This window comes from Acipenser ruthenus, chromosome 9 (assembly GCF_902713425.1).
Source record: "Acipenser ruthenus chromosome 9, fAciRut3.2 maternal haplotype, whole genome shotgun sequence".
NCBI lineage: Eukaryota > Metazoa > Chordata > Actinopteri > Acipenseriformes > Acipenseridae > Acipenser > Acipenser ruthenus.
The window spans coordinates 38031290-38057097 of record NC_081197.1 but is presented as its reverse complement, the minus strand read 5'-3'; the positions used below and the strand labels follow the sequence as shown (position 1 = coordinate 38057097).

The following is a 25808-nucleotide window of genomic DNA, read 5'->3' as shown; positions in this document are numbered from 1 at the left end:
ATCCCCAGTGGGGGACACTGCTGTTGTACCCTTGAGCAAGGTACTTTACCTAGATTGCTCCAGTAAAAACCAACTGTATAAATGGGTAATTGTATGTAATAATAATGTGATATCTGTATAATGTGAAATAATGTATAATGTGATATCTTGTAACAATTGTAAGTCGCCCTGGATAAGGGCGTCTGCTAAGAAATAAATAATAATAAGGGCGTCTGCTAAGAAATAAATAATATAAATTACTACATCCATAACATGCTGTGTTTGTGTTCCTCCAACTGTGTTATAACTAGGCTTGCTACTCTTCGATTTTTATTTTTTTGCTAAATCGATGATTAATATCGTTTATTTTAGAAAGAATCTTTATTTTTCAATTCAAGCAGAGAATGGGTGAAATCGACCTTTATGCTTTAAAAAAAGGCTTTTTATGCCATTGAAAAACATCTACCAACTCCCAACAAGTACCAACTCCCCAGTAATGTTGTTGAAGCTGACACCCTGGGATCCTTCAAGAAGCTGCTTGATGAGATTCTGGGATCAATAAGCTACTAACAACCAAACGAGCAAGATGGACTGAATGGCCTCCTCTCGTTTGTAAACTTTCTTATGTTCTTATGTTCTTATCTAATTTAGAGAAACCCCTTTATCATATTCAACACACAACAAAACTAACTTGCACTTACTATTCGGAGTCCGAACTCCCCTCTCCCCTGCTTCGGCACAGCTGGACTCAGAGTCACTGGAAGGCAAGGCAGACGGGCCCGCTTCGTCCTGCTGCGGAGACTTCAGCTGTCAGTCAGGGTATTGTGCACAATATTCATTGAGTGTTTTTCTCTTGCGCTTCATTTTCAAATCAAACTTGTAACTGTCACTGTATACCTAAAGCAAAATCTTATGTACCTTAACTCACTAATTTCAAAGTGGGCACTTTGAATGACAGGTGCAGTAGCTGACAAATGATTGACAGTCATTTTAACAAATGAGAGCATTCTAGCACTGCTTCAGTCAACGAGATCTGTCAGAACAGGGTGAAACTAATGGACCATTGAGGTGACTGACAGCAAATCCCAGCCATTCAGAGTGGAACGGAGACAGGACAGACAGCAAGTATAAAAAACTACACAAACTAGATAGGATTTCTAAATGATTATTTTTGGTAAGAAAATAAAAAATAGTGAGTGGTTTTACCGAAGTTTATCGTACATACATTTATTTCAGTCGCACTCATATTTTTTGGGAATTCGACGTTTAACGAGCTTAACCGATTAATATCGAAAAGTAGCAAGCCTAGTTATATAACCAAAGTAAACCCCTTGAAATTATACAACAAAACAGTATTTTGAGTTCAAAACTTCCAGTCCAAACTTCCAGTCTCTTGCACTTCTTCGTTCTTGTCAGTGATTTTCCATGACAACCACTTATGGGTTTGTAAATATTCACCATTATGAAATTCTTAGCTGAGAATAGTATTTTGTTTTTCTATTTGTTTAATTTGATACTCTGGGCTAACACACGTTTCTGTGAAAACTATATCGTCCATGAACATGATGTGTGTACAACACTACATTTAAATTGATGTGCCAAGCTTCTGTTAGTTACCTGTGAGCTTCCAATTTCCAGTAAAACTTTACTGCTACTGGTACGTAAAATTGGCTCAGGATAAAAAACCTATTTAATGGCCTGCATGTGTGTTTTATGTAGTTAAAACCAAACCTAATTAAGAAACCTTTTAGATGCAAGTCCAATGTCCCAAGTTCCTGTGGTGTAAGGTGGAAATAAAATCAGAGAAATAAGCCACTTAAAGGGAAGCTGTCTGAAACCTGTATTATGTGAACACCCCATTAAAAACAATATGAGAACCGAAACATCTTGAACAGATCTGATGGAGGCTGCAAAGAAACAACAAAAAGGTTATTGAAAATCCCAATTGGTGGCCTTCAATGACATATATATATATATATATATATATATATATATATATATATATATATATATATATATATATATATATATATGAGAGATACTTTATGTCTTCTGTCAACTGGCTCTTGCACCCTTTGAAATGTCAAACAGCATACAGTATTGGGGGTGGATCAAGCTTGTCCAAATTGTGTTTTTTTTGTTTTTTTATTGAAATTGCCGCTTTGTACAGCTGTTTGTAAGTTGGCCTTTTTATAGAATCACGTTTTGGTAGGGTTCTTATCCCCTTTTCAGACTTGGCTGTTTTTGTACATGTAAAATGTTTTGTTCAGAATGCATATAGTATAGTGTAGTAAGCTTTAGTGTTTTGTTAAAAAAAAACAAAAAAACATTGTATTGTTTTTTAAGGGAAGCCTATTGAAAGCATATAGAGCGATTTTTTGTTTTGTTTTGTTTTTTTTAATGCATGGGAACAGAGTTGAGAATGGGTTTTGTAAAAATGAAGGGAAAAGAAAAAATATTCTTGGGCCAAAATCCTGATTGATGACCTGTAAACTGGATTCACACAGTGATATCTTTGATTTATTATTATTCCAAATTCTGTTATATCGTCTCACTAAGATTCACCAGTTTGTTCTTTGGGGAAAAAAAGCCCTACTGTTATGTTGCACATAAGAAGTTTGGAAAGCAATGCCCTTGTATTTTAGTTTAAATATTATCTTACCAGTTGTTGCTATTGTCTCACCAAGTTTGCTGTTCAGGCTGGTGTTTGCCAACACTGTAAAGCTATCAAGTCAGCAGTGTCTGCCAGTAGCTTGTTGATCTACCAAAGACAACCAACGTGATACTGTCCAATTTTCCATGGATACTACTTGCACACTCATAATTCTTCATAAAAACTACCAACAACATGTGATTCTTCTCTCTGAACTACATTTGAAGTTTCTGTCTTTTCCATCTCTTACTTTGGTTTTCCGCTATCTTTGAATTTTCTTTTTGTCCACACAATATTTTTTGTATAGCATAGTTTTAATTTACAGTACTCATACCACAGAGGTTATTTTATAAATAATAAAGAAGACACAAAATGTAAAATATAGTAGACATATATTGTGCAAAACCAGAATTCAATTAGATTTTTTCCTTGGGGGGGAAAAAAAAAAATCAGTGTTAATCAATCTTAAAATTAATTTTCTATTCCCGTTGGAAAATGTACTGAGTTGTGCTCTTAGAAAAAAAAAAAGGTTTTAATGCTTAGTTTTAGGGGCAGCAATTACACATGAGGCACTGTGTAAATATATAGTTATTACTGTCCTACTAACAAGTAAGTCATTTGTACTTTTATGTACTGTTTCTAAGAACATCTGTAAAACATGTAGGTTTTAAAGTATTACAAAAAACAGAAATAGCACATTTATGAATACAGAGCAGTATAGGTGTTACAGGGCAGTACGGGGCTAAAATGCAAGATTAATATTTAGTATAGTTTACAGTAACTGCAAATAATACTAAAATACAATATGAACTAGGATGCAACAAGTTATGATTACAACAAGTTATATCTCCAATTACATATTAGTAGTGCAATAGTGCAAGGATAGTGCATTAGCTGAGGATCCAGTAATGTGGTGCATAGGCCAGGCAAGTCCAGTGCAAAGTAGGAGGGGTAGATTAAGAGATGGACAAGTGGTCTAAACAAGTGAGTCTTGAGTTTATAATACCCAAAATACTCTGGTAATATAATTATTTCAGTTAAAACACAAACTTCACACTTCTGTCATGCAAATGTCTGTGTTTAGTAACTGAACAAGACAACAAACCCCAAAAAGTAATAATAAAAAAAAATGACCCACCAATCTCAGATATAATAATAATAATAATAATAATAATAATAATAATAATAATAATAATAATAATAATAATAATGCTGCATTTTATTTGGCGGACGCCTTTCAGGACACTCAAGGACATCTTCCATTAAAAGTAGGCCTACATAAAATCAAGTGCAATACATAGTCATAAAATCAAGTGCATCAATTACAATTACTAATATACTATTTACTGTATTGCTGTAAAAGATAATTATACATTATCTGTTTGTTTTCTTGCATAATGTTGATAACATGTTACCATGGGTTTATTACAATGGATTCCAAAAAGCTGTGAATAAAAGACAAACACCAAGCCAGAACAACTAAGATTGTGTAAGATTGTGTAAGGTCCCATGTTGGGACTCCCAGTACTGTATTGAAGTACATAGTGAGAAACTAAAGAAACCTTCCTTAATGTTACTGTTACGAAGGATCTGGAATAAATACTCGTGGTCTTAGAACTGGAAATGTATGCGACCAACATTACTAGTAGTTTAGAAAGGTTGAACTGGTTGGGTTAATCCTAAAATCACACACTGGACACCACATGGCTTATTTCTAGTAATGTATTTAAATTATATTTAGGCAGAATTTTACAAACAAAGTGATATATGAGGAGATATTTCCGTTTTAGGAGGTCATATCTGGGACTGAATGAACTGAACATGACCAACTGTAAATATCCAGAAATATGTGACATATGGGTGACATATTTTTTTCCTTCTATACAGTGTGCCAGCGGTACTGTATTTCCTTTTGTAGCTGCCTTCAGTAATCATCCATCAGTCTGCAAAAGAAACATTTGAATTGAATTAGTCACTGTAACAACACCTTCTCTTTCCTTCTCTAGAATGGTATTGTTATGCTGATTAAAAATAATCCCAGAATCTGACAACTTCGAACTAATGTAACAAAATACCCCATTGTATGGTATGTGTATTTTTTATTATATTATCTGAGCCACTGAAAAACCACAGCATAGAGTATGACTACATTTCTTACATTGCTGCCACTATGCTATTAATCCATGCCTGCCTTGTCTCAGTTATCTGAACTCTGGTTTTTCAATGATGCTAACTTTGACGGCTATGCTGATCACCATAAATAGCCCCCATAAGGGGCCTCTAATGGGAACACTGACACAGTACATTGGATTACAAATCTCAACAAACATTAACCATTTCATGGTCTTAACTTTAGGCCTTTAACCTTAATCACAAGTCTGTAATTTTTGGTTTCTTCCAAAACACACATTTCTCAGGGCCAATGAATCACTTTTGCTGCTATTTGGCATTTTCATTACATCTGCACCAATCATGAACTTTAAAGACCCAACCAATAAAAATATCAAGAACATTGTAAAACAACGAAACAGGCACACCCTGCTGAATTTATCTACATACCAGCTTGATTTCATTTTTTTTTTTTTTTTTAAATTACTGGTATCTTAGCGGAAATGGTTGTTACTTTTTAATGGTTCTTATCTGAAGGCAGTAAAAACAATTTTGTCTTGGCAGTAGCACTCACAATATTCTTCAGTCTATCCCTTTTGAACCTCCAAGAACAATAGTAAAATATAAATGGTCTATTGTCTACTTTGTATATTAGGGGCATATTTGTTTACATATTATCCATTCATTCCTTCTCAATCGTATTACAAAATATGTTGCATGTATAATAAATCAAATGTATTAATCTCTCAAGTGGCTCTGGAGTGAATGTGGTTATCAGGGTTCTCGCCAGCGCTGTTGAGCGTAACGGGACGTTACGTTGCTACCTGGAAAAATGACGCTGTATTCAGGCTGTGTTTTCAGTTTGTGTAACGGCCAAAAAATAATAATAATCCTGTGAAACATTGTTGATTATTCTTTTATGTGAGAAATTGGTTTGCTTAAAATACTTGTTTCAGCTCTCAATACTCTTCAATGGGTTGGTTGTGACAGCATGTTCTTTAGTTTGCTGTTTGTAATGTATGCGGCACGGAGGCGAGATTGAACTTCACTGAACATTATTAGCACATTCCCCCTTGTTGACGGATGAGACTAGATCCTGGGTGCGCCCCTGATACACAGCTCTGTAACAACCAACACCACTGCAGATCTTTATTATTATACCATAACTACGTTCCCTCTAAGACTTTCATTTAGTTAGTCACTGTGGCTAAAGTAACTTAACATTTTTTAGCACACTGGAAAAACTTTAGCCACTTAACAATACTATAAACAAGTTATAAACATACTGTTTCAGCAATGCTTTATTAGTTTTATTATTGATTTGTGTAAGAATGTGAAAATAGTGAATGTAAAATGTTGATATCCAAGATCTGCAAGTGCAGTGAGTAATCTAATTGATGTATACAGTGTTAAAATAACAAGATTAATAGCACACTCATTGGCTTTTAAAGGTCACCATTATGCATCATTATCTGACATGATCAAAAGTAGGGAAGTCTGACAGATATGCTGGCAACAATACTCTCTAAAATAAAGCTTTATCTCTTTGAACAAATTACCGGTAATTCTATGAGAAATACTGTCACTGCTTTTCTTGGCATGTTGTCTGTCTGACTGGTTCTTGCCTTAAAATTCCTGTCAGTCTTTTTTCTTAATTTAATTCTCTGGTTGAAATAGAAAACACACTGGTTAACTAGCAGACTAACAAGCAGACTAACCATAAAAACATTAAACCTTAAGCATTAAGTGTTTGCCACTATAGGGTTAAGAAATACAGGCTGTATACACAGTATATTAATGTTTAGAGATTCACAATATGATCCCTTTAATCATATTAAATCAAACAATTTCTGACGACCCTTGTCACACTGTATTTTAGTAGGTGGAATTGTTTCCAGTTGAGATGCCCAGATTGATTGCAGATGTAGCCTGATTGTTTTGTGGTATTTTCTGTGTGTATAGCAGAAATGCTTTACTTTTACTGTAAGTTTGTCTCAGACCCGATACAGAGACTTAAGGTAATGAAGAGTATGCAGCAGTGCAGTTCAAGAATGCAGTTGGTTTATAGGTCTTCTCACACACATGTGCCTCTCCTAAACTAAAAGTGTTTTCAACTAAATATAACGATAACCATATATTTTCTTAAATAAAATAATATTGCAATGAGCAGAAATATATGATACATTTTCACACAGCAATATACTTTACTGACTGCTATAAAAATATGAAAACAAACTTACTGATTAACTATGATATCCTATACCGCACTCTACTGGTGAGACACCACTGGTCTTTCCTTGCAAGGTTTTATTTTAAATGTTATTTATCTTTGGGCTAATTTCCCTTTAAATGTTCATAATCATGTACGGGACAGGCCCGTTTGTTTGGGCAAAGGCACTTTCTTGGCAAAGTCACAATCCCATGGCTACTAATCAACTGTGATATAGTCATGGGAAACTGAATTTAGTTTCAGCAGGGATTGTGCAGAGCAGCCGTTTGAGTTGCTACTGTAATAAATACAAACATTTCCTCAATATTCTTGGTCTAATGCGATTTGATTCGAATTCCATATGTGGTCTGGTAGCCTTCAGGGTTCATTATCCGAGTTGGAAATTATTCATTAATATTAAAATTAAGTTCCTCTGCATTTTTTCTATTTTTTTTTTTCAACATCTCGGGGTCCTTGTACTGTATTAAGAGTAATATTCTGTTCTTAAGAATTTGTGTGGGACAAGAAATTAATGTTCCTTTCACATGTATTGAGAAGCTGTAAAGGAAATGGTTACTCCCAACATTTCCTGTTAGCCTTTTTAAAACTTGAGTACACATCTCCATATCTTCACGGTGCCTTACCAGTTAAGAAACTACAAACAATAAAAAAGAAGGAACACTGGCTAACTGTTGTAAGAATATTTTGATACAAATTTACAATACATTTAATCCTAGAAAACAAAAAGTCCAGGTTTTTTTTGTTCTTAAATCGAGACAAGCAGACAAACGCAAGTCTCAAGATAAATTAATTAAATGTCATTGTTACTGTCACCTTATGTTTTTATTCTGTTTGCAATCATGTTGACTGCTTCTTAGTACAATTACGCAAATATGGTATTTCCTAGAAGTGAAAGCGAGCAGTTACTCAAGAAAAATAAACACAAGAAATAATCACATCAACAGATCTTTTTTCATGGCTGCTCTTTAGAACAGCCCTGCCTACCAAATATATCCCATTATTATCCATAGATGCAAAGACAAAACTAATTAAAACTAATTGTGCTTTAATAATCTTTTAACTAAAAAAAATATTCCAAGGTGATGTTTCAAAAATTCAAAAATTGCACATCAATAAAATAATAACCTGATCTTAACTCTGACAGTAGGAAGTATGTATGAACTTAAGTGGTTTCTAAAAAGGTGTGTTCAGATGTATTCAACTGTATTCTGATAATCACTCCAGTACAATACTGGTGTACAAAGCACATGTTTTTTTTTTTTTTAATTACTACCCAAATGTAAACATGCATTATAAATAGGACGTCCTAGTTATCAAATATCAAGTATCAATAGTTTGTCCCACTGTGTATTGGAATTAGGTATTTTGTTAGATTCTAGTATTACAAACATTATATTGGACCAATGCCACCTACATTTTCCCAGGCATTCTTTTTCTGTCATTCCAGGTCAGAAAATAAATGTGCAGCAGATGTCCCCCAACATTACCCTGCTTTGCAGCTGCTAACTATATGACCAATAGCAACAAAAGCTCACATTAAACTAAACACACTTTTGACAGCCTTGCTCAATGATGTTACAAAAATGTGTTTTCGTTGAAAGTGTCGTGTAGAGAGAAAATGTTTTGTCCAGGAACACACTGTATCTTGTCAGTTTACATCTGTGATGGTTTTAACAAAAATGGTTTCAGCCTAATATACAGTATTAAGCAGGTTTTGGAGTGCCCTAACAAACCTTAAACATATGGCTCCTGTAAGTGTATCATTATTATTATTTCAGCCGTGCATGCATGTTTCATTCAATTATTATTATTACTATTGTTGTTTTTTCTTAGTTTAACAATAACTACATTGCTTGTACAGTTTTCCTGTGATGCTTGTTATCTCTACTCAGATACTGTGCTTAGAGCACAGAAGCTGCTCTTCGGTTCTACTTTAGTTACAATACCAGCCAGGTAACACGGTGTATTTATGTTAGTAACAGCATTTTATTTGGCCTAGTCCTCATTTACCCTCTTCAGAGACAGACAACTCCAAAGTAACAAGTCGTCTATTTAGAATGGGAGGAGGTTACTACTCTTTTTCCTGCTTCTGTGTCCTGTTATCCAGGGACTCAAATTCCCTTTTCCCGGTGAGGTGGAAGTCAGTACTTTAGTGCTGAGCTGTTTCCCATAAGGTGTTCGTCACAGTGTAGTTATTTTTTACTATATTTCTATTCCAGTTCTATGTAATTACTTGTGTTGTGCTGTATTTGAGAAGTTAAGAAAAAAGGTGGCCACTGCTTATCATTTGTTTGTATTTTGTATCAGGGCTTGAATCTGGAGTTCTTCCTCACCTCCTTCCTCTCTGCCACCTCAGCTGCAGCTGTATCTCCATTAGGCCTAGGGCTGACTTTTCTTTAAAACAGAGATGTTGGTTTGTTTTTGGTTTAACAGGGCAGAGGTTGGGTGCAATATGGCCACCACACACTCCTCAAGCAAAAACCTTAACCATTGCACAAAGCAGTTTAACTTCCTCTCACCAGCAAGAGTCAGAATATGTAATGACAGTGCTTCACACAACACTGGCAAAGACATTGCTTAGTGCATAAGGAAGAAGATGGACCAGGTTGGAAGGTGGTTACCAGTAATGGAAAAAAAAACTGGTAAAATCAGTAATAATTTAGCTTGTAAATCAGGGTTTCCTACTAATATCTTGAATTTAAATGATACTAAGTTAGAATCAAGAAACTAGCAGTCTAAATGCAACACCTTTTGATCCTCTGTCTGTTCATGATTTTAGGCTATTATGTACAGCTATGGCCAAAAGTTTTGCATCACCCTATAAAATTAACTCATTTTGCTTCATAAAGTCGAATGAAACCTGCTGGATAATGTTATGGTAACATATTGAATGACATACCACTTTGTAATTTTCCATAGAATTAACGTAAAACTGACAAAAATGGTCAAATGTGACATTTTGAAATCTAACATGAAATACTGTACTACTATTATGGCTTCTGGTAGACTTTTGCAATATCATTTTGTAGTTTCTTAGATTACACAATATTAAATAAAATATATATATAATTTATTTTGTATTATGTCTCAATCCTAAAATTATAGGTGATGCAAAACATTTGGCCAAAGCTGTATACATGAACCATATAATTACTTCACAGAAATCTAAATGTAATAACATTGAGAAAAAAATACAACATATAAAAAAACACCTAAGTAAACATTATAGTATGGATATTTTTTCTATTACATTTATTAATAAGCCATGGAAAACATCAGCCCTGTTGTATGTAAAATGTGTTGTTCGACCATCAGACAATATTTAATCTCTCAATTTGTGATGAGATCACTGAACAGGGGAAATAGGTTTAGTTGTATGTGGCACATTTTATAATCCAATACTGTATTATTCTGTTTCGTAGTAGTAGTATTAGGTGGCACTAAAAAAATATTTAGCTGTGCAGTATGTTATAATTCAAACTGAAGGCTATTGCCTTTTCTCAGACATTGTGCTTTAGTCTGAGTCCAGAAGGTGCTGTTCAGTTCTGCTGTAGTTACAGTACCAGTCCCATACTGTAACACTGATCACACAAAGTGTCTTTCTGTTAGTAAACCCCATTTTATTATAAATCAGTTTACGATTATTTACTCTTATTAGAAGTTAAAACGGGACTTACCATCAGTTGTAACCAGACATCTCCACAAACATACACACAAACAGAAGACTATTAATGCTGTGCAAACCATCACGGCTATGAGAATATTCCTGCCACCTGCTCCTGTAACCAAAACAAAAGCATGTTATGTATAATATATATATAATGTACGCAAAAGGTTTAAATGATTAAAAAGGCCCTTCTTCAGCTGTGTAGAAAGCAGTTATACCTCCTTTCAACCCTATATATATACAGTATGTGTTTTGTTTACATGTGTACTGAACACTATATGTGGTTTACTATAGAGGAACATATTAAGCCAGGCACTAGTATTCTTAGATAGAATGAAGCATTTAAAAAACATACTGGGCTCATGTGACAGAAAGACAATGATCTTGGTGATAAATCTCCCTCCCTACCTGTGAAGGCGCTAAGTAACAGGAACAGAGTACCTTGGACTGTTTGGCCTGACAATTTATTCCCCAGGTTAAAAGGAAGTCGGTCATCTAGAAAGGGGGCGGAGCTTCGGTGCAGAAATGCATCAATGTTCAAATGCACCAACCCGGACAACATCACTGCACTTTGTTTTATTAAGGACTGTATATTCACTACGAGCACTAGAGCATGCATTGTGGACTTGTGTTTGTGTTTGTGTTAGGTGTGAGTGAATAAGAAAGAGACCAATCATGGATTTAAACAATTATAAAGAAACTGGCTTTATTGATTGAGCTACACAGGGAGTTCGGCTTAGTGCTGAGATTTCAGTGGTCAATATCAGCAGTCTGGAGGTGTGTACTGTATATCTAGACTATATAATGTAGTTGTCATTTGTATTTATAAATACATGTATAAACAGATTCAATTGTTCTAAATTGGAAGTCTGTTGTGAAATTCCTGAGAATGTACTTTTGACAATCCTGGGGATGCAATGATGTAACTCTGTGCCCTTTCCCTGGTTGGCTTTTTTTTCCGATTGTTGGTAAAGTAAGAAATGGAACCACACGGTTTCCACGTGTGCATTACAATACCTCTAACGTCTACTCATTCAACACCCTCCTGGAATGTTGCCTCTTACTTTTATATAATGTATTTTAAGCAGATACAGGTGGAACATAAAGTACAAGTAACATAATGCTATGAATTGGTGAGTAGCAGGTTATTCCACTTAACTCTTTGTAGGAGAAATCACTGTGTTTATTTGCAGTCTGTGTTTCTCATAAATTATACTGTTTTTCTCCTACATGGCACAAGGCAGCCCCAGCTCAATGGAGGAAGCTGGTAGTCAACAAGGTGTAAAAAGCAGGAGAGGATGAGGTGTGCAAAGGCCATTTCCCAGGCCAAGCAGGGCGAATGGATGAGATGGGAGAGTGTGGAAAAATTCAAGATTGACTGGCAAGACATATGGACAATGGAACACAGCAGGATCAGTTTTCTCATCAGGTCAACATATGATGTTCTCCCATCACCACAGAACCTAAACCTCTGGGTAGGAGAGGATCCCTCATGTCCTTTGTGTTCATCACCTGCAACATTAAGGCACATTTTGACAGGATGTAAGGTGGCTCTTAGCCAAGGACGGTTCACTTGGTGCCATGACCAGGTGCTGCGATGTTTGGCCTTAGCATTGGAAGACAAGCGTAATATGACCAATAAGTTGCCACCAGTTCCATCAAAACATTACACACAAAAGACAACATTCCTCCACCCAGAAGAGCAACCACCAAGAAAAGGTGTTAAAACCAATCCTCGCCCAGGACAACTGGAAGCTGCTAGAGACTGGAAAATGCTGGCAGATGTTGGTCAACGGCTTATTTTTCCACCTGAGATTGCCACCACTAACCTTCGACCAGATATTGTCTTGTGGTCTGGATCAGCACGCCTTGTTCACCTGGTAGAGTTAACAGTGCCATGGGAGGATGCTGTAGATGAGGCGTATGAGAGGAAGAAACTGCGGTATGCTCAACTAGCCACTGAAGCGGAACAGCGAGGATGGAGAGTCCGGGTTTACCCAGTGGAGGTGGGTTGTCGAGGATTTGTGGCACACTCTACAACCCGGTTTCTCAGAGATGTTGGATTCAGTGGCCAAGAGTTGCGTCGCACAGTGAAGAACTTATCTGAAGCAGCAACTGGCTGTGGTTGAGACGGAAAGATTCTGGTTGGGGATCTCACGCACAATAGAAAGGAAGAAACTCTGATGTACGGGTAAGTAAGCTGGGTTGAGTTGAGTGGGGGACGGAGGGGGGTGATGCTGGGACACAAGAATCACCATTGAGCCCTCTTGAGGTGTCGTGGGCTAGTCGATGAAACACAGAGGATGGAAGGTGCCCACGTGAACACCCCAGAGAAGTACCCTACTTAGTTCAATCCAGATGGTTGCGCTGGGAAGACCGCACTGTGGTTGATCCCTGGAGCCAGCATTGCAGCCGTTGTGTGTGCTGATCCACTAGGGAGGCAAAATAAGCTGATCCCTGGAGCCAGCATTACACTTCAGCCATCAACATCAGGCAGAAGGATATCTACATCATCATATGGAAGGAAACGCAAATGGATGGAGACACAGTTGGTGCTTATCTTGGCGACAGCTGAGTTCAAATCAGCATGAAGGTTTAACATCTACTCTCATGTAATGGAAATCTTAATAATCAGATTAACTTGTTCTAAAGACATGTGATACAGGTGGAAATCTAGTTTGTGTAAAGAGGGCAGTTTTCAAAGAGGGAGAGTATAAAGGAGCTATTGTAACATACAGAAAGCAAACATCCCAGTTAACATACTGTTCAAATGGATGGTCGCTGCATGCTTAGAGTGTTTCTCAACAGCAATTATATCTGAGGTGTATCTCTTACAAGATTTTACAGGGATTACAGAAATTTGACTTTTGTGAAACTAAAACCTGGGAATTTTATTTCCAACATAAAGTAAAAAATGTAAACATTACAGAACTTGCATGGAACACAAAGATTTAAGTATGATATTTAAGTGCAGAAAGCAACCAACTGGCAGAGAGTAGAATAAACAGTGAACTGGTGAGGAGGGAGTTTACTGCATTTTACTGCATCTGGAATTGAGAAACATTTTATTATAAAACAAGGCAACTGTTCTTTGATTGGTGACTTGAACCAATGATCATAAATGCATGCCTGAATCTGGTTTTATGTATGAAAAACAGTACCTCAGCACACTGTCCCTCATACACAGCTGGATATTGAGTATCGGCTCTAGTTTTAAACCTAAAATTATAAATCGAACCCAGGCTACTGCAGTACTAATTTGTAGTACTGGAATCTGTGAACATGACACATTTAAATATATAACAGCGCTCACCTTGATCACTCATGGACACTGTGATTGGACTCTCCAGACCTGGATGTCGGACCATGCAAATGATATCATCTTCAGAAACATTGTTCTGTACAAACAAGCTGCTAACCACCAATGTGATCCCAGTTGGAAGCATTTCACTGGTAGTGGTGACGTTTTCAGTGTTATTTCCTCCAGCAATATTCCATGTAATATCAGGTGCTGGTTTAGCAGAGGCTGTGCAGTTGGCTTGGATTCCATCTTGTAAACGTTTAACATGTAGTTTTGGTTTAGGCAAAACTACAATATGAAATAAGAAAATATATTTAAAAACATGAATGAAAGTTGAATCATAAAATAAAAGCTTGGTAAAGATTGGTACTAAAACAAGGTAGTCATCATGTCACCGTGTAGTGTGTGACAGACAATTAAATAGTTACATTAAATATATAATGTAAATTATAGTAATACTTAACATACTAGATACTGTACTTTATATATGGAACCCCCGACAGGAGCATTTTTAAAACTAGGTTTGTTCTTATTTGGTCTTTTAGGCTATAGCGTATACACTTCCTAGTACAGTTGTTTTTAATTATCATTCTAAGCACAGCAGATGTGGTTCATATGTTTACAATAACTGTTCTTCAGGGCATGGGGCCTGTGATGAGTGTTGTGTAAATCCTGTAACATCATGTTTACAACGACTTTTGACACCCAGAATGGAACTTTCTTTTCTATAATTATAATGGCATGGAATGCCTGGAGGGAGTAGTTCAGTGTCAGTTTTGTACCATTAATACCATTCCATGGGTCAGAATTCATCAAAATCCAGGAACATATTGAAAAAATACCATCTTACTAAGACATAAATACACTTCCTTATCTCCTCTAATCCCTTTGCAAATCTTGTGTTAAGAAATACTGACTGCATAACTTCAGAGCAAATAACGTAAGGGCTAATGAAACTCCATATAAAAAAAATGTGCCGGCCAGGGAAAGGGCACTGATTATTTGTCTGAGAAAGTACAGTCTCAGAAATTTGACATAATCTCAAAACAGGTTGCTCTGTTTATACTGTACATATATCAATTACAGATACAACACAGTATATAGTGGGATATACACACCTTCAGACTGTCGCTGATAAACCATTAAAACCTCAGCAGCAAGCAAAACTCTCTGTGCAGCTCAATCCATAAAGCCATAGATTATGATCCTTATGATTGTAACATTGAATCCTGCTGTTGAAAGCTATTTTAATACAAAGGTACGTTTCTGACTATCATTCAAAGGTACTTATCTTATTATAATTATAGCAGTTAAAACCTCTTTGAAAATTGAAATGATTTGGAGTTAAATTTTCTCCCTCGATTTTTGTTGTAAACATAGCCAGTTATTTTTTCCCCTTTAAAATCATTATATAGCACTCTTTCATAGCAATTTAAAATATATATATATATATATATTAAACACTCGACTTACCATATACAGTCAAGCATGTACTCCCGTTCTTCGCTCCATCAGGAAAGATATCAAATTCGCAGAGGTAACATGCTTCATCATCCAGTGTTACTGTTTTTATAGAAATAGCAGTGATGCTTAGTCCAGGATTAATATTGAATCGATCTTTAAATTTATCTTTGATATTATCTCCAAATCTTATATTGTATGAAGCCAGGTCCTCAAGTTTGTTGTTTTGCAACATTTTCCACCTGACCTGTTGAACACTCTTGGGTATCCCATAATAATAACACTTCAAGGTAACAGGCTGGCCCACGTCTGCTGTCACATTTCCTTCAGTCTTAACCTGAACTGCAAAATAAACAATGAAGGTAATTTGTGGTGGAAAAAGATACCAAGTCAGTGGGGTCTATTCAAGTGATCTCAATACTACTGCCTCTCAAATCAATAAAAAAGAAAACCATCATACAACCAGAAGTTTCATGTGTTGTCACTGAAAGAAATGAATTGAAGAAACTGGCTTGCACTGTAAGAGATGTTAGTGCTTTTTTAAAATAATTTTACTATTGTCAGGAATTACCCTTAATAAAGTTGGTCATAGTAAAAGCATAGCAAAATGTAATAAAGCACAGTGAAAGCATGGTATAGCATAGGTAAGCACTGTAAAGCGGTATAGCAAAATTTAAAAGCATGGCAAACCAGGGTAAACTGTGGTAAAGGCATTGTAAAAGTGCAAAAATACTGTGCAAAAATACAGTGGTAAACTTTTTAAGGGTAGGATCCAAAACTGTCTAATTCACGTTGTCTCAGTGCTGCAACTTATTTACCGATCAAGAGGATTTCTTCACCAGCTAAACCTAAGCAGCAGATTTTACCAAGTTACTGAAGCCCGGAGCCAAGCAGTATTTCAAACCATGCTCACACTGCACTCTAAGCAGCAGTGATTTCACTAGATCTTTATAAATGATCTTCAAAGGATGTAGAACAGTCAGTGCGCACTTGATAATTCTGAGCTTGAATCTGATAGAAAAGAGATGAAAACAAACACAATGCACGAATAGCTGACGAGTTGCTTGGATGGGAAGAACACTATGGAAGTTTGTTGAGTGAATGTTCTCATTTTGAGAACATGCCTTCACTGACTTGGCAAATGCTGTTCAGTACCATATCTGCTTCTTTGACGAGAACAAGTGAAACAGAGTTTTGCAAAGCCAAAATTGTTTCAAAAGTACACAGAAGTCACTTAGTTTGGCTAAGATCCCTATGATCTAACTTATCCGCCCTGCCAATCTGTATCCTTTGTGTCAATTCCCACATTGCTAACATTGTGCCACATTGGAGGTGATCCGGATAGGTGTGGGTAAGGTCAGGGTGGATTAACATTTTTACCGTGGATCAGGAAACGCTGTCCTGTGTAAATAATGTTTGAAGTCGTCTGCTTACGTTAGCAGCAAGTTGAAAAAAAAAGGAAATATAAAAAAGCATAAGATGGAACAACCATGCTCCTTGCAGTGCCCTCTAACTCGGTCTGGAAATAGTTCAATTATGAGCAGGCAGCTTCCATAAAAGCAAATCATCTTGAAATTATGAAAAACACAAAAAAGTGTAATTCTCTCTTTTATTATGATGCCCCGCTGAGGCTGCATATCCCCACTGAGACATATTGTGGAGTCGTATTGTATGCATGTTTTTTATACAAAGTATTTGCATCAATTGTATATCTATAAACCGCTTGTCTAAGTGTCATGACATTTGCAGTGGCCCTTGTTTTAGCACAATTTATATACTGCATCATAATCTCGTACATCTTTTTAGAGTTTAGCATATATCTAGCGAACCTCTTGTCCAGATTTGATGAAATGCTAAAGACATTTTTAGCTAATGAATATTAATGAATTGTAATGAATATATCATAATCTGGCAGTATATGACACACAAAAAAAATAATAATAAATGAGGCCAACCCGTAGAGCAATGAAAAGCACAAGACTTGACCTTGATTTAGTACTTCAGCTGTAGCAGAGACAATGTACAGTATCTAGTCTCCTGTCATAACCTTGGATTAGAGGCACCAATGTAAATATGAGCGCTCCAACACTAGTTATACAGTACCTGCAGGGCTAATGAACTAAAAATGTAGTTCCAGCATAGGAAATGTAGTGGAGGACAGATTGTGAATGACAGTGGTCTTTACCCCACTCACAAGTCTTCTCTGATGGGGATTTCAAAGCACCCATTACCTTTACAGTAGGAAGCAGGGCTCTGGAATCATGTGACTCATAGGAGACACAGGAATTGCTTGTTGCTTGTAAAAGCTGAATTTAGAACTCCCTTCCTTCCTTCCACTTGTCACCATTAGTAATCAACTGTGCATAATCTGTCACTGTTCTTGACATACACTTTAATTGTCTCACTACAACCTTAAATAATTTATTTATTACAGAAGCTATTTATCTGGCAATGCTGTAATGTGTTTTGTGGTATAGAAACCTAATGCACTGGCCTATAGAATTCTGGGAATTGCATTATTGAATGATCGAAATGAAACTGAAACTGTACAAAATTAATCATCAAAACAAAACTTACCAGTTATACTGATGCATGTCTGCTCATGATACTCCCCTTCAGGGTAGGTATCAAATAAGCATGTGTAGCACCCCTCATCGGTAACTGTTATATGGTTGAAAGTAATTGAAGTCGTCTGTGGTCTGTAGAGGGATATATTTACTCGGCCACGATATTCTTCACTGACCACTGCATTGTTATTATGGTTGTTTGAAGCAATGCTCTCGTCTGGGTTTTTCTGCCATCTGACCTGTTTTACTACCGTTCCAGTTTCTATGGTCACATTACATCTCATGATAAGAGGTTGGTCCAGGATTGCGGTCATGTTCCCCTGTGTTATCACTTTAGCTGAAATACCATTGGTAAAAACATTTCTAAAATGACCACCAATCATAACGATTGTTAAGCAATTTCAATCACAACAAAATTTGATAAAAATATGTGTAAACATTATATATATATTCCTTAGGTTCGTTCTTTTTCTGCAACCTTCCAAGAATGATACTGCACTGTACTCCAGGGACTGTAAAAATGAACATACTAGATAGACATCGTGGGTTAGTTTTGGTAAGCAAATTGGGGAATTGTGGGGAGGGGAAGTTGTAGGTAAAAGCAGGTTTATATAGGTAAAGATGTCTGTTTAAAAAACTTAGCAACTTAAAAGAACATATTGTTTGGTTATTCTTTTGCAATGGAATGTTGTTACAGCCTTTGTGTTGCAAAACAATGAATAAATTATAATTGACCTTAAAAGTGATCATATTCAAAGCTATGTTACTTATAAAGTAATAGTAATTTGCCATATTTTAAATACCTAAAAACTCAGCACTAGGCAAAAAACATAGTTGCAGGATGGAGCACTTTAAATGTTGTTCTTTAAGTTTTGTAAACTGTACTTTTTTGTAACTCAGTTAGCTTCCCTCTGGACTAAGATGCACATAATGCACTATTCTGTATATGAATAAATGTCATGCCAATTATGGGAGAGTCTATACACATAAAGGGTAACAAATATTAAATTCCAATGCCATAATTATGTTTATAGTAGATCATATGGTTAGTTATCCAGTATAAGAATGGTTCTAGATTGAAGAATGGTTCTAGATTGAACCTTAACAAATACAAGCTTCATAGAAAGATAAGAGGGTTTAGCTATTCATGTTTTGCTCTGCAATGCAGTCTGCTAGAAAATATGCACTGGTATTGAATGTTATTATAGTTCTCCAATACCTGTACAGTATGAAATATACTCATCACAGCTTGTTATAACAACCAGCAATTGTGTGTGTTATGTTCTCCCAGACATACTGTATGAAGATGTCTAGATATTTTCAAAATCTAAAAGAGCCAAAGCATCCATGTATGCAAGAAAACAGTTTCATATGGACTGTGCTCTGTAAGCCTGTACTTTAACTTACCTTGTAACTGGGATACCAGAATCAATGACACAATCAAGTACTGACATAGTGAAACTCCAAGCGTTCCTTTATGCTAGAAAAAAAAGAGTGACAATCAAGTAACATTAACTCATAACAGAAAAGGCACATTAATTAAAAACATATTTAATGGTGATTCTTAGCTGACTGTGGTTAAATTACTTTTTTGTCAAGTTTCTTTCAAGTATTTATAGCTTTCTTTATTTAACTCATGGAATAATATGTTGCTCATAATAACCAGCTGCTCAATATTTTGAGTACCAAAGTAACAATTTCAAAACTTACAGAATTTACAAAATAGGTACCGGTAAACAAGTTTATACAGAAGCTGTGGTTTTATGAAAGTAAGGACCTGCTGAGATGTTAGAAACATGGTAGAACTAAAATAGGAACCATGTGTCAACCTGCATAACCAACGTAAAATACAGGAATTCTGTGTATTTTCTTTGGATCACACCTGTAAGTCATTAACAGAGATATACAATGTTTTCAAGGTTGTAATGAATTGGCATCTCAGCCTATTGAACTGAATGGGAAGGCAGGGGCTGGATGTGACCTGCAAACCATACGGTTCAAAGACAAACATCTTAGCTTTCAACTAAAGAGCAAGCTGCGTAGTCAAGAGGTAAATAAATGTCTTATTTTGATGTCGCATTATTAACAGCCGCCAGGAGGAGATTCATTGCAAGCTGCTGCTGTGCTGGTGGAACACCAGGCAGTTGTTTGTTTCCCACAATTTTACATTGATTAACAAGGATTTACATATTGATTGGTTTATTATGCCACTGGTATCCCTGACATGTATTCTGTATAATATAAAAACAGGATCTTCCATGTTGTGAGTCATCTTCAGTAACAATGTGCAAGACAGTGAATCTTTGTCAAAAGGCTGACCGTAGGTGCTCAGTTGGCAGATGTTTCACAAGGAACAGTCTGAAAACTCTAAGAATTTTCAACGTCTCCAACTATCCTGAAGCATTTTTTTCTGTTGTAATGTTATGGTGTTCAGTGTTTTTAAACTGAGCCAAAAGCATTTAAAACTAAGGGCAGCAGTGTGGAGTAGTGGTTAGGGCTCTGGACTCTTGACCGAAGGGTTGTTGGTTCAATCCCAGGTGGGGGACACTGCTGCTGTACCCTTGAGCAAGGTACTTTACCCAACTGTATACATGGGTAATTGTATGTAAAATAATGTGATATCTTGTTACAATTTTAAGTCGCCCTGGATAAGGGCATCTGCTAAGAAATAAATAATAATAAAACTGACGATCTACACCAATTATTTACACCAATTAGCAGGAATGACCTATCTTCCACTGGAATACCAACAAGTTAAGGCAACAGTTATAGTGTGTTTACCCGCACTCGTGTCTAGACAGTGTGTTTTATAGGTTTCACTTGTGGTATGACTATTATTTTAGAATTTAATCCAAATAACAACTTTGTCATAATAAATTGAACCCTTCCAGAAAAGAATGTGTAAACTCATATTTTACTCTTTTTGATACAAGAAATAACATGTTTAATATGTATGATAACGGCAATTAGAAGATAAGGGAGTAATACACTGCCTAATAATTGACTCGGTTAACATACTAATATCTGAAGGGCTTTTATTATCCCCATGATATACTTTTTTTATTGCCCCTTCACAGGAAAAAGCAGCTGGGCCTTGAAAGTGATCTTACCCAGTAGAATTGAATTTCCAAGAGAACAATGGCAATTCTTTTTTTTTTTTTTTGTGCATTTCTGTAATAAAAAATGTTTGTTTTTTTTTAATGTACTGGGGCGGTTCTGAAGCTATCATATATTAATACCAGTGTTTGGCAGTCCCATTCTTGGTCTTTACTGTTCTAAAGTAAAATGCATGCTGTCTACACGCCCAAATTAATCTATATTCTGTACATCTTGTATGTGATTTTACATACATGCGTTGAGCCCAATAAGAAGTCAGTAAATATTTGTTATAATTAAGTCCATTCCAACACTTCACTTATCACCAGCTCACCAGCAGTTGCTGGAATTTTCAGCAGGGGTGTCAGCAGCAAAAATGAATCTTACTCGCAGCTGGTGAAATGATCAGGGGGTGCTGCTGTAGGAGGTGGATATAACGACTGTAGTTACCAGGACAGCGTTCGATATCCAACACTTCCTTTACTCTCTACTTGCAAGTATAACGTTAATATAATATTTAGAGATATTTATTACAAAGAAATGTCCATCTTTCATAGGCCAACTATCATCAGTATAGTCAGGTAAAAATACTGGGTAAATCTGGACCCTGTTTGACTGCCATTTTAAATGAGGCTTTCGCGCTCTACAGTTTGGCTCATGTTAGAAAATGAAACTTTGTACATCCAACATTGTACATACAAACGTATCAATAATATAGACCAGTAGTTCTGAATGAGTAACACATACTGTATAGTATGAACTTGGACAAGTATTTGTCCCTGTATTCAATAAAAAAATAAAATAATAAAAAAAAACTATTAGCATGGGAAAGGACACATCACTGTAGGATTGTTTACAATCGATCCCCAGCAGGTAGGCTGATCTGATCCCTCACAATGTAGCAACAACAACCCAATGAGAAATCAGTGGACTGATAAGAAAGTTAACCACAATCCTCCACAGTTTTACAATAATATACAACATTACATATGTTCTCTCTTTTGAGAATATTATTTGAGTTTGCATTGTGGAATAACACAAACCAATAATTTAAATATGTTTGTATCTTTGGGCACCATGAACCAGCCTTCTTAAAGGCAGCTAACAACACAACAAGTAACCATGGGATTTACGCCCTGCAATAGATACCATGACCCTTCTTGACCCCTGCACATAGACCAAAGGGTTACCAACACAATGTTATTCCTGAGTTTCCTGATTAAGGTTAGATAATTGTATTAAAAGTATGTAACACTGGCTTAACTATATAGATGCTGTATATTTTGTTAGTTTTTCACTGTCATTATGTTTCTAATACAAAATAAAGCTGCCTTCCTGTCTTTTTTCAGAATGTGAAACACCAGTTTTGTTTCAGATGGCACTGGACTGAAAAACAACAGGACAACAATGCTGACTTGTCAAAGCAAAGGGCCAGTACTGCAGCGCTGACATCAAGTTGAATGACAATCTGAGAGGAGTGATTACTTTATGCCAGTCACATTGGATCACTGTAGCTGTCTCTTTCAATAAGCCTTTGTTCTCTCAATACCATTGCTGTAGTATATATACTATATCCTATATACTATATACTACTCGGTTCACAATTCTGTGCCTGGGGTACAAAAGAGAAAAGACATGAAAATGAAACTAACTGAAACTCTATTTTCTAACTTTTCTTAGAGGAACCACACTCTACAGAGACGAAAGAGAGGATTAGTAGGTTCAGCTAAGGTAACAGTAAAATACATTGTGTGGACCAAAAAACAACGATGCATATTTAAAAAGGGAAACGTATTGTTGCCATTTTTTTTTTTATTTTTATTTTTTTAATTTAGTCGTTGCCAATTATTTTTATTATTTTCTCCCAATTTAGAATGGCCAATTATTTTATTATGCTCAGCTCACCGCTACCACCCCTGCGCTGACTCGGGAGGATGAAGACGAACACACGCTGTCCTCCGAAGTGTGTGCCGTCAGCTGACCGCTTTTTTTCACACTGCGGACTCACCATGCAGCCACCCAAGCGTCGGAGGACAACGCAGCTCTCGGGCAGCTTACAGACAAGCCCGCAGGCACCCGGCCAGACTACAGGGGTTGCTGGTGCGCGGTGAGCCGTGGACACCCTGGCCGACCTAACCCTCCCTCCCTCCGGGCGACGCTCGACCAATTGTGTGCCGTCCCCTGGGAGCGCCCGTCCACGGGTCAGCTGTGGAATAGCCTGGACTCGAACTCACGACATCCAGACTATAGAGCGCATCCTGCACTCCACGTGGAGCGCCTTTACTGGATGCCACTCGGGAGCCCCCCTATTGTTGCCATTTATATAACAGGCTGTTTGTATCCACTTTCCTTGACCCTTAGTCCCCCCTGGAGGAGTAAGGCCATGTGTCTCTTTGTTATGAAAGTCAACATGTCAAAAACATCAAGTTCAGCTTCCTCTTAATGTTCTGGTTTCCAGTTGGAGAAAAATGGGAGTTAACTGATTTATTTTTTCCGTAGCAGTATTAAATGACAAATTTGTAGCTCTAAGTTATGAATATAAGTAAATGTACAGCATAGTGTTTCTAGACATGATTCTCATAAATAGAAAAACAGCATTTGACTATGTATACCACACAGTATATGGTTAAAACTGAAAAAAAATATCCTCCAAACAAGTTAGCATTTATAAATAAAACAGGAATTTGGAACATTCTGGCGAGAGTGGATTAGAATTCCACTTCTGATAAGCATTGCTTTTTACGACTGATTGTATACCTGACCACTATATAAAAACATCGGTCAATGGGATATATGTTTTGTTACTGCCGCCAAGGTATAAAGAGGCAGACATGTAACAAAGTACCACCTAATTGCATCCAACTCAACCAAGGCAATCATCCAGTGTCAGCACTGGTTGATACCTGAAATCTCAAATTGTCATAAATTAAAACGTTGTGTGGAGAGAGCTGTCCTGCATTACACATCAACTAATAACAGCATTGGGTGGCTAAATATCCAATGTTGTCTTTGAATTAAAAGAAAAATCTGTCCAAAGAAAGCACTGACCATTATCTAATTTCAGCACAGGGTGTGCCATAGTCCAAAGCTGGTGTATATTCAGTCACTGCATGCATAACGGTAACATGTTAAGTTCCCTATCTATGTTATTCTTAATTATAATGCCTTAGGTACACGTTATTTGCGGGCAACCTCTCTTACCCCAATGGAGTTTTAAAAATGTCCACTGAGAATGTGAGAGAAAGGTGTATACTTTCTCTCCTGGTCCAGGCCCTGGTACTCTCCCGCCTAGACTACTGCAACTCCCTCCTGGCTGGCCTCCCTGCGTCCGCCACCCGTCCGCTCCAGCTCATCCAGAACTCTGCTGCCCGCCTGGTGTTCTCTTTGCCTCACTTCGTCCACGCTATTCCACTACTCCGCTCGCTCCACTGGCTCCCGATCACCGCTCGCATCTAGTTCAAGACTCTTGTACTAGCCTACAGATGCCTTGACCAGACTGCACCCAGCTACCTCCAGACCCTCATCTCTCCCTACACCCCCACTCGACCTCTCCGCTCCGCCTGCACTAGAAGACTGGCTCTACCTCCGCTACGCTCCCCTTCCTCCAGAGCCCGCTCCTTCTCCACCCTTGCTCCGCAGTGGTGGAATGACCTTCCTACAGATGTCAGGACAGCTCCGTCCCTGACCACACTCCGGCACCTCCTTAAGACTCACCTCTTCAAACAGCACCTGTAGAACTCCTCTGTTTGTATCCTGGGACACTATCACCCTTCATTTAAATGTGCTTTATTTTGCTCTTATCTGCCCCCTATTTTACTGCATTTAATCCTGTACTTCAGAATACTGTAATCTGCCAAGTGTTTAACCTGTAGTATTTTGTATTTAGTCATATCCTGATGTAACTATCACTATTATCTGCCGTATTATTGAAATGTGGTTTGTCACACTTGAACAAAAGTTATTGTATTTCTTGCTCTTATTGTATTACTTGTATTGTAACACTTGAAATGTATTTGCTTACGATTGTAAGTCGCCCTGGATAAGGGCGTCTGCTAAGAAATAAATAATAAATAATAATAATATCAGCCTTGTTCAGGGAAATTGCCGTTGCCCCTTCCGATCACACTCAGTAGCAGTACTGCGGCAGGAATACATGTTTTTTTCTTTGAATAGCATAAAGTGACTCTGATACGGGCTAAAGATGAAAGCAAAGCTACCAAGTGACATTGTGCATTACTAAACCATGAATATATATACACATCAAACAGTATAGTGCAGATATAAGGGACATAGAAATCAACGCGCTCAGCTGGAGACTAATGCTGGACACAGTGCATAAGAAGACATCAGCCTCTGAAAGGTCTTGCGCTGTAAACTCGATTTTCAATCAATGTTATTGTTTTTTAAAGCAACATTTTATTTTTGAAAACATTAATCTCCTGAGGAACATATATATTTTTAAGGTATGTAAAGCCCAACTGTTAATTGACGTTTGCGCACTGTCTTAAACATTAAATAGTCGCAATAACTGCATACATTCTCCAGTCTCTCTAACCGTGCGTGTCCCAGCTAAACATTATATAATAATAAAATGAGCTTACCTTTGTGAACATGATCAGCTTTCTGTAAACGTGAAGACTGCTAAGAAAGCAAAACCCTTACAGCCTGACAGAGCCATGTTTTGGAGTTGATGTAGAAATGTAACGCCCCTAATGCAGTGAGTAGGCTAACAAAGTGCGCAACGG

General features: G+C 36.9%; 1 protein-coding gene across 2 annotated transcripts; it reads right to left on the bottom strand.

Moving 5' to 3' along the window:
• Window positions 1-3836: 3836 nt before the first annotated feature.
• Window positions 3837-25808, bottom strand: LOC117405952 (OX-2 membrane glycoprotein-like). Of its 2 annotated transcripts, XM_034009518.3 has the most exons (7): window positions 25665-25808; window positions 19375-19447; window positions 17978-18304; window positions 15413-15742; window positions 13952-14227; window positions 10649-10750; window positions 3837-4575 (listed from the first exon to the last, which is right to left on the bottom strand). In XM_034009518.3, exons 1-7 carry the CDS (start codon window positions 25674-25676, stop codon window positions 4571-4573), a joined length of 1125 nt encoding a protein of 374 aa, XP_033865409.3. In that variant the 5' UTR covers window positions 25677-25808; the 3' UTR covers window positions 3837-4570. The 2 variants fall into 2 exon arrangements, with proteins under 2 accessions (XP_033865409.3, XP_058885925.1); XM_059029942.1 differs by lacking the exon at window positions 17978-18304.

Excerpts from the sequence above, each read along its gene's own strand:
- LOC117405952 (XM_034009518.3), bottom strand. Across the intron at positions 14,228-15,412 it reads TACATGCTTGACTGTATATG|TTTTGCCTAAACCAAAACTA; the intron begins GTAAGTCGAGTG and ends TTCATATTGTAG. Across the intron at positions 10,751-13,951 it reads AGTGTCCATGAGTGATCAAG|GAGCAGGTGGCAGGAATATT; the intron begins GTGAGCGCTGTT and ends TTTTGGTTACAG.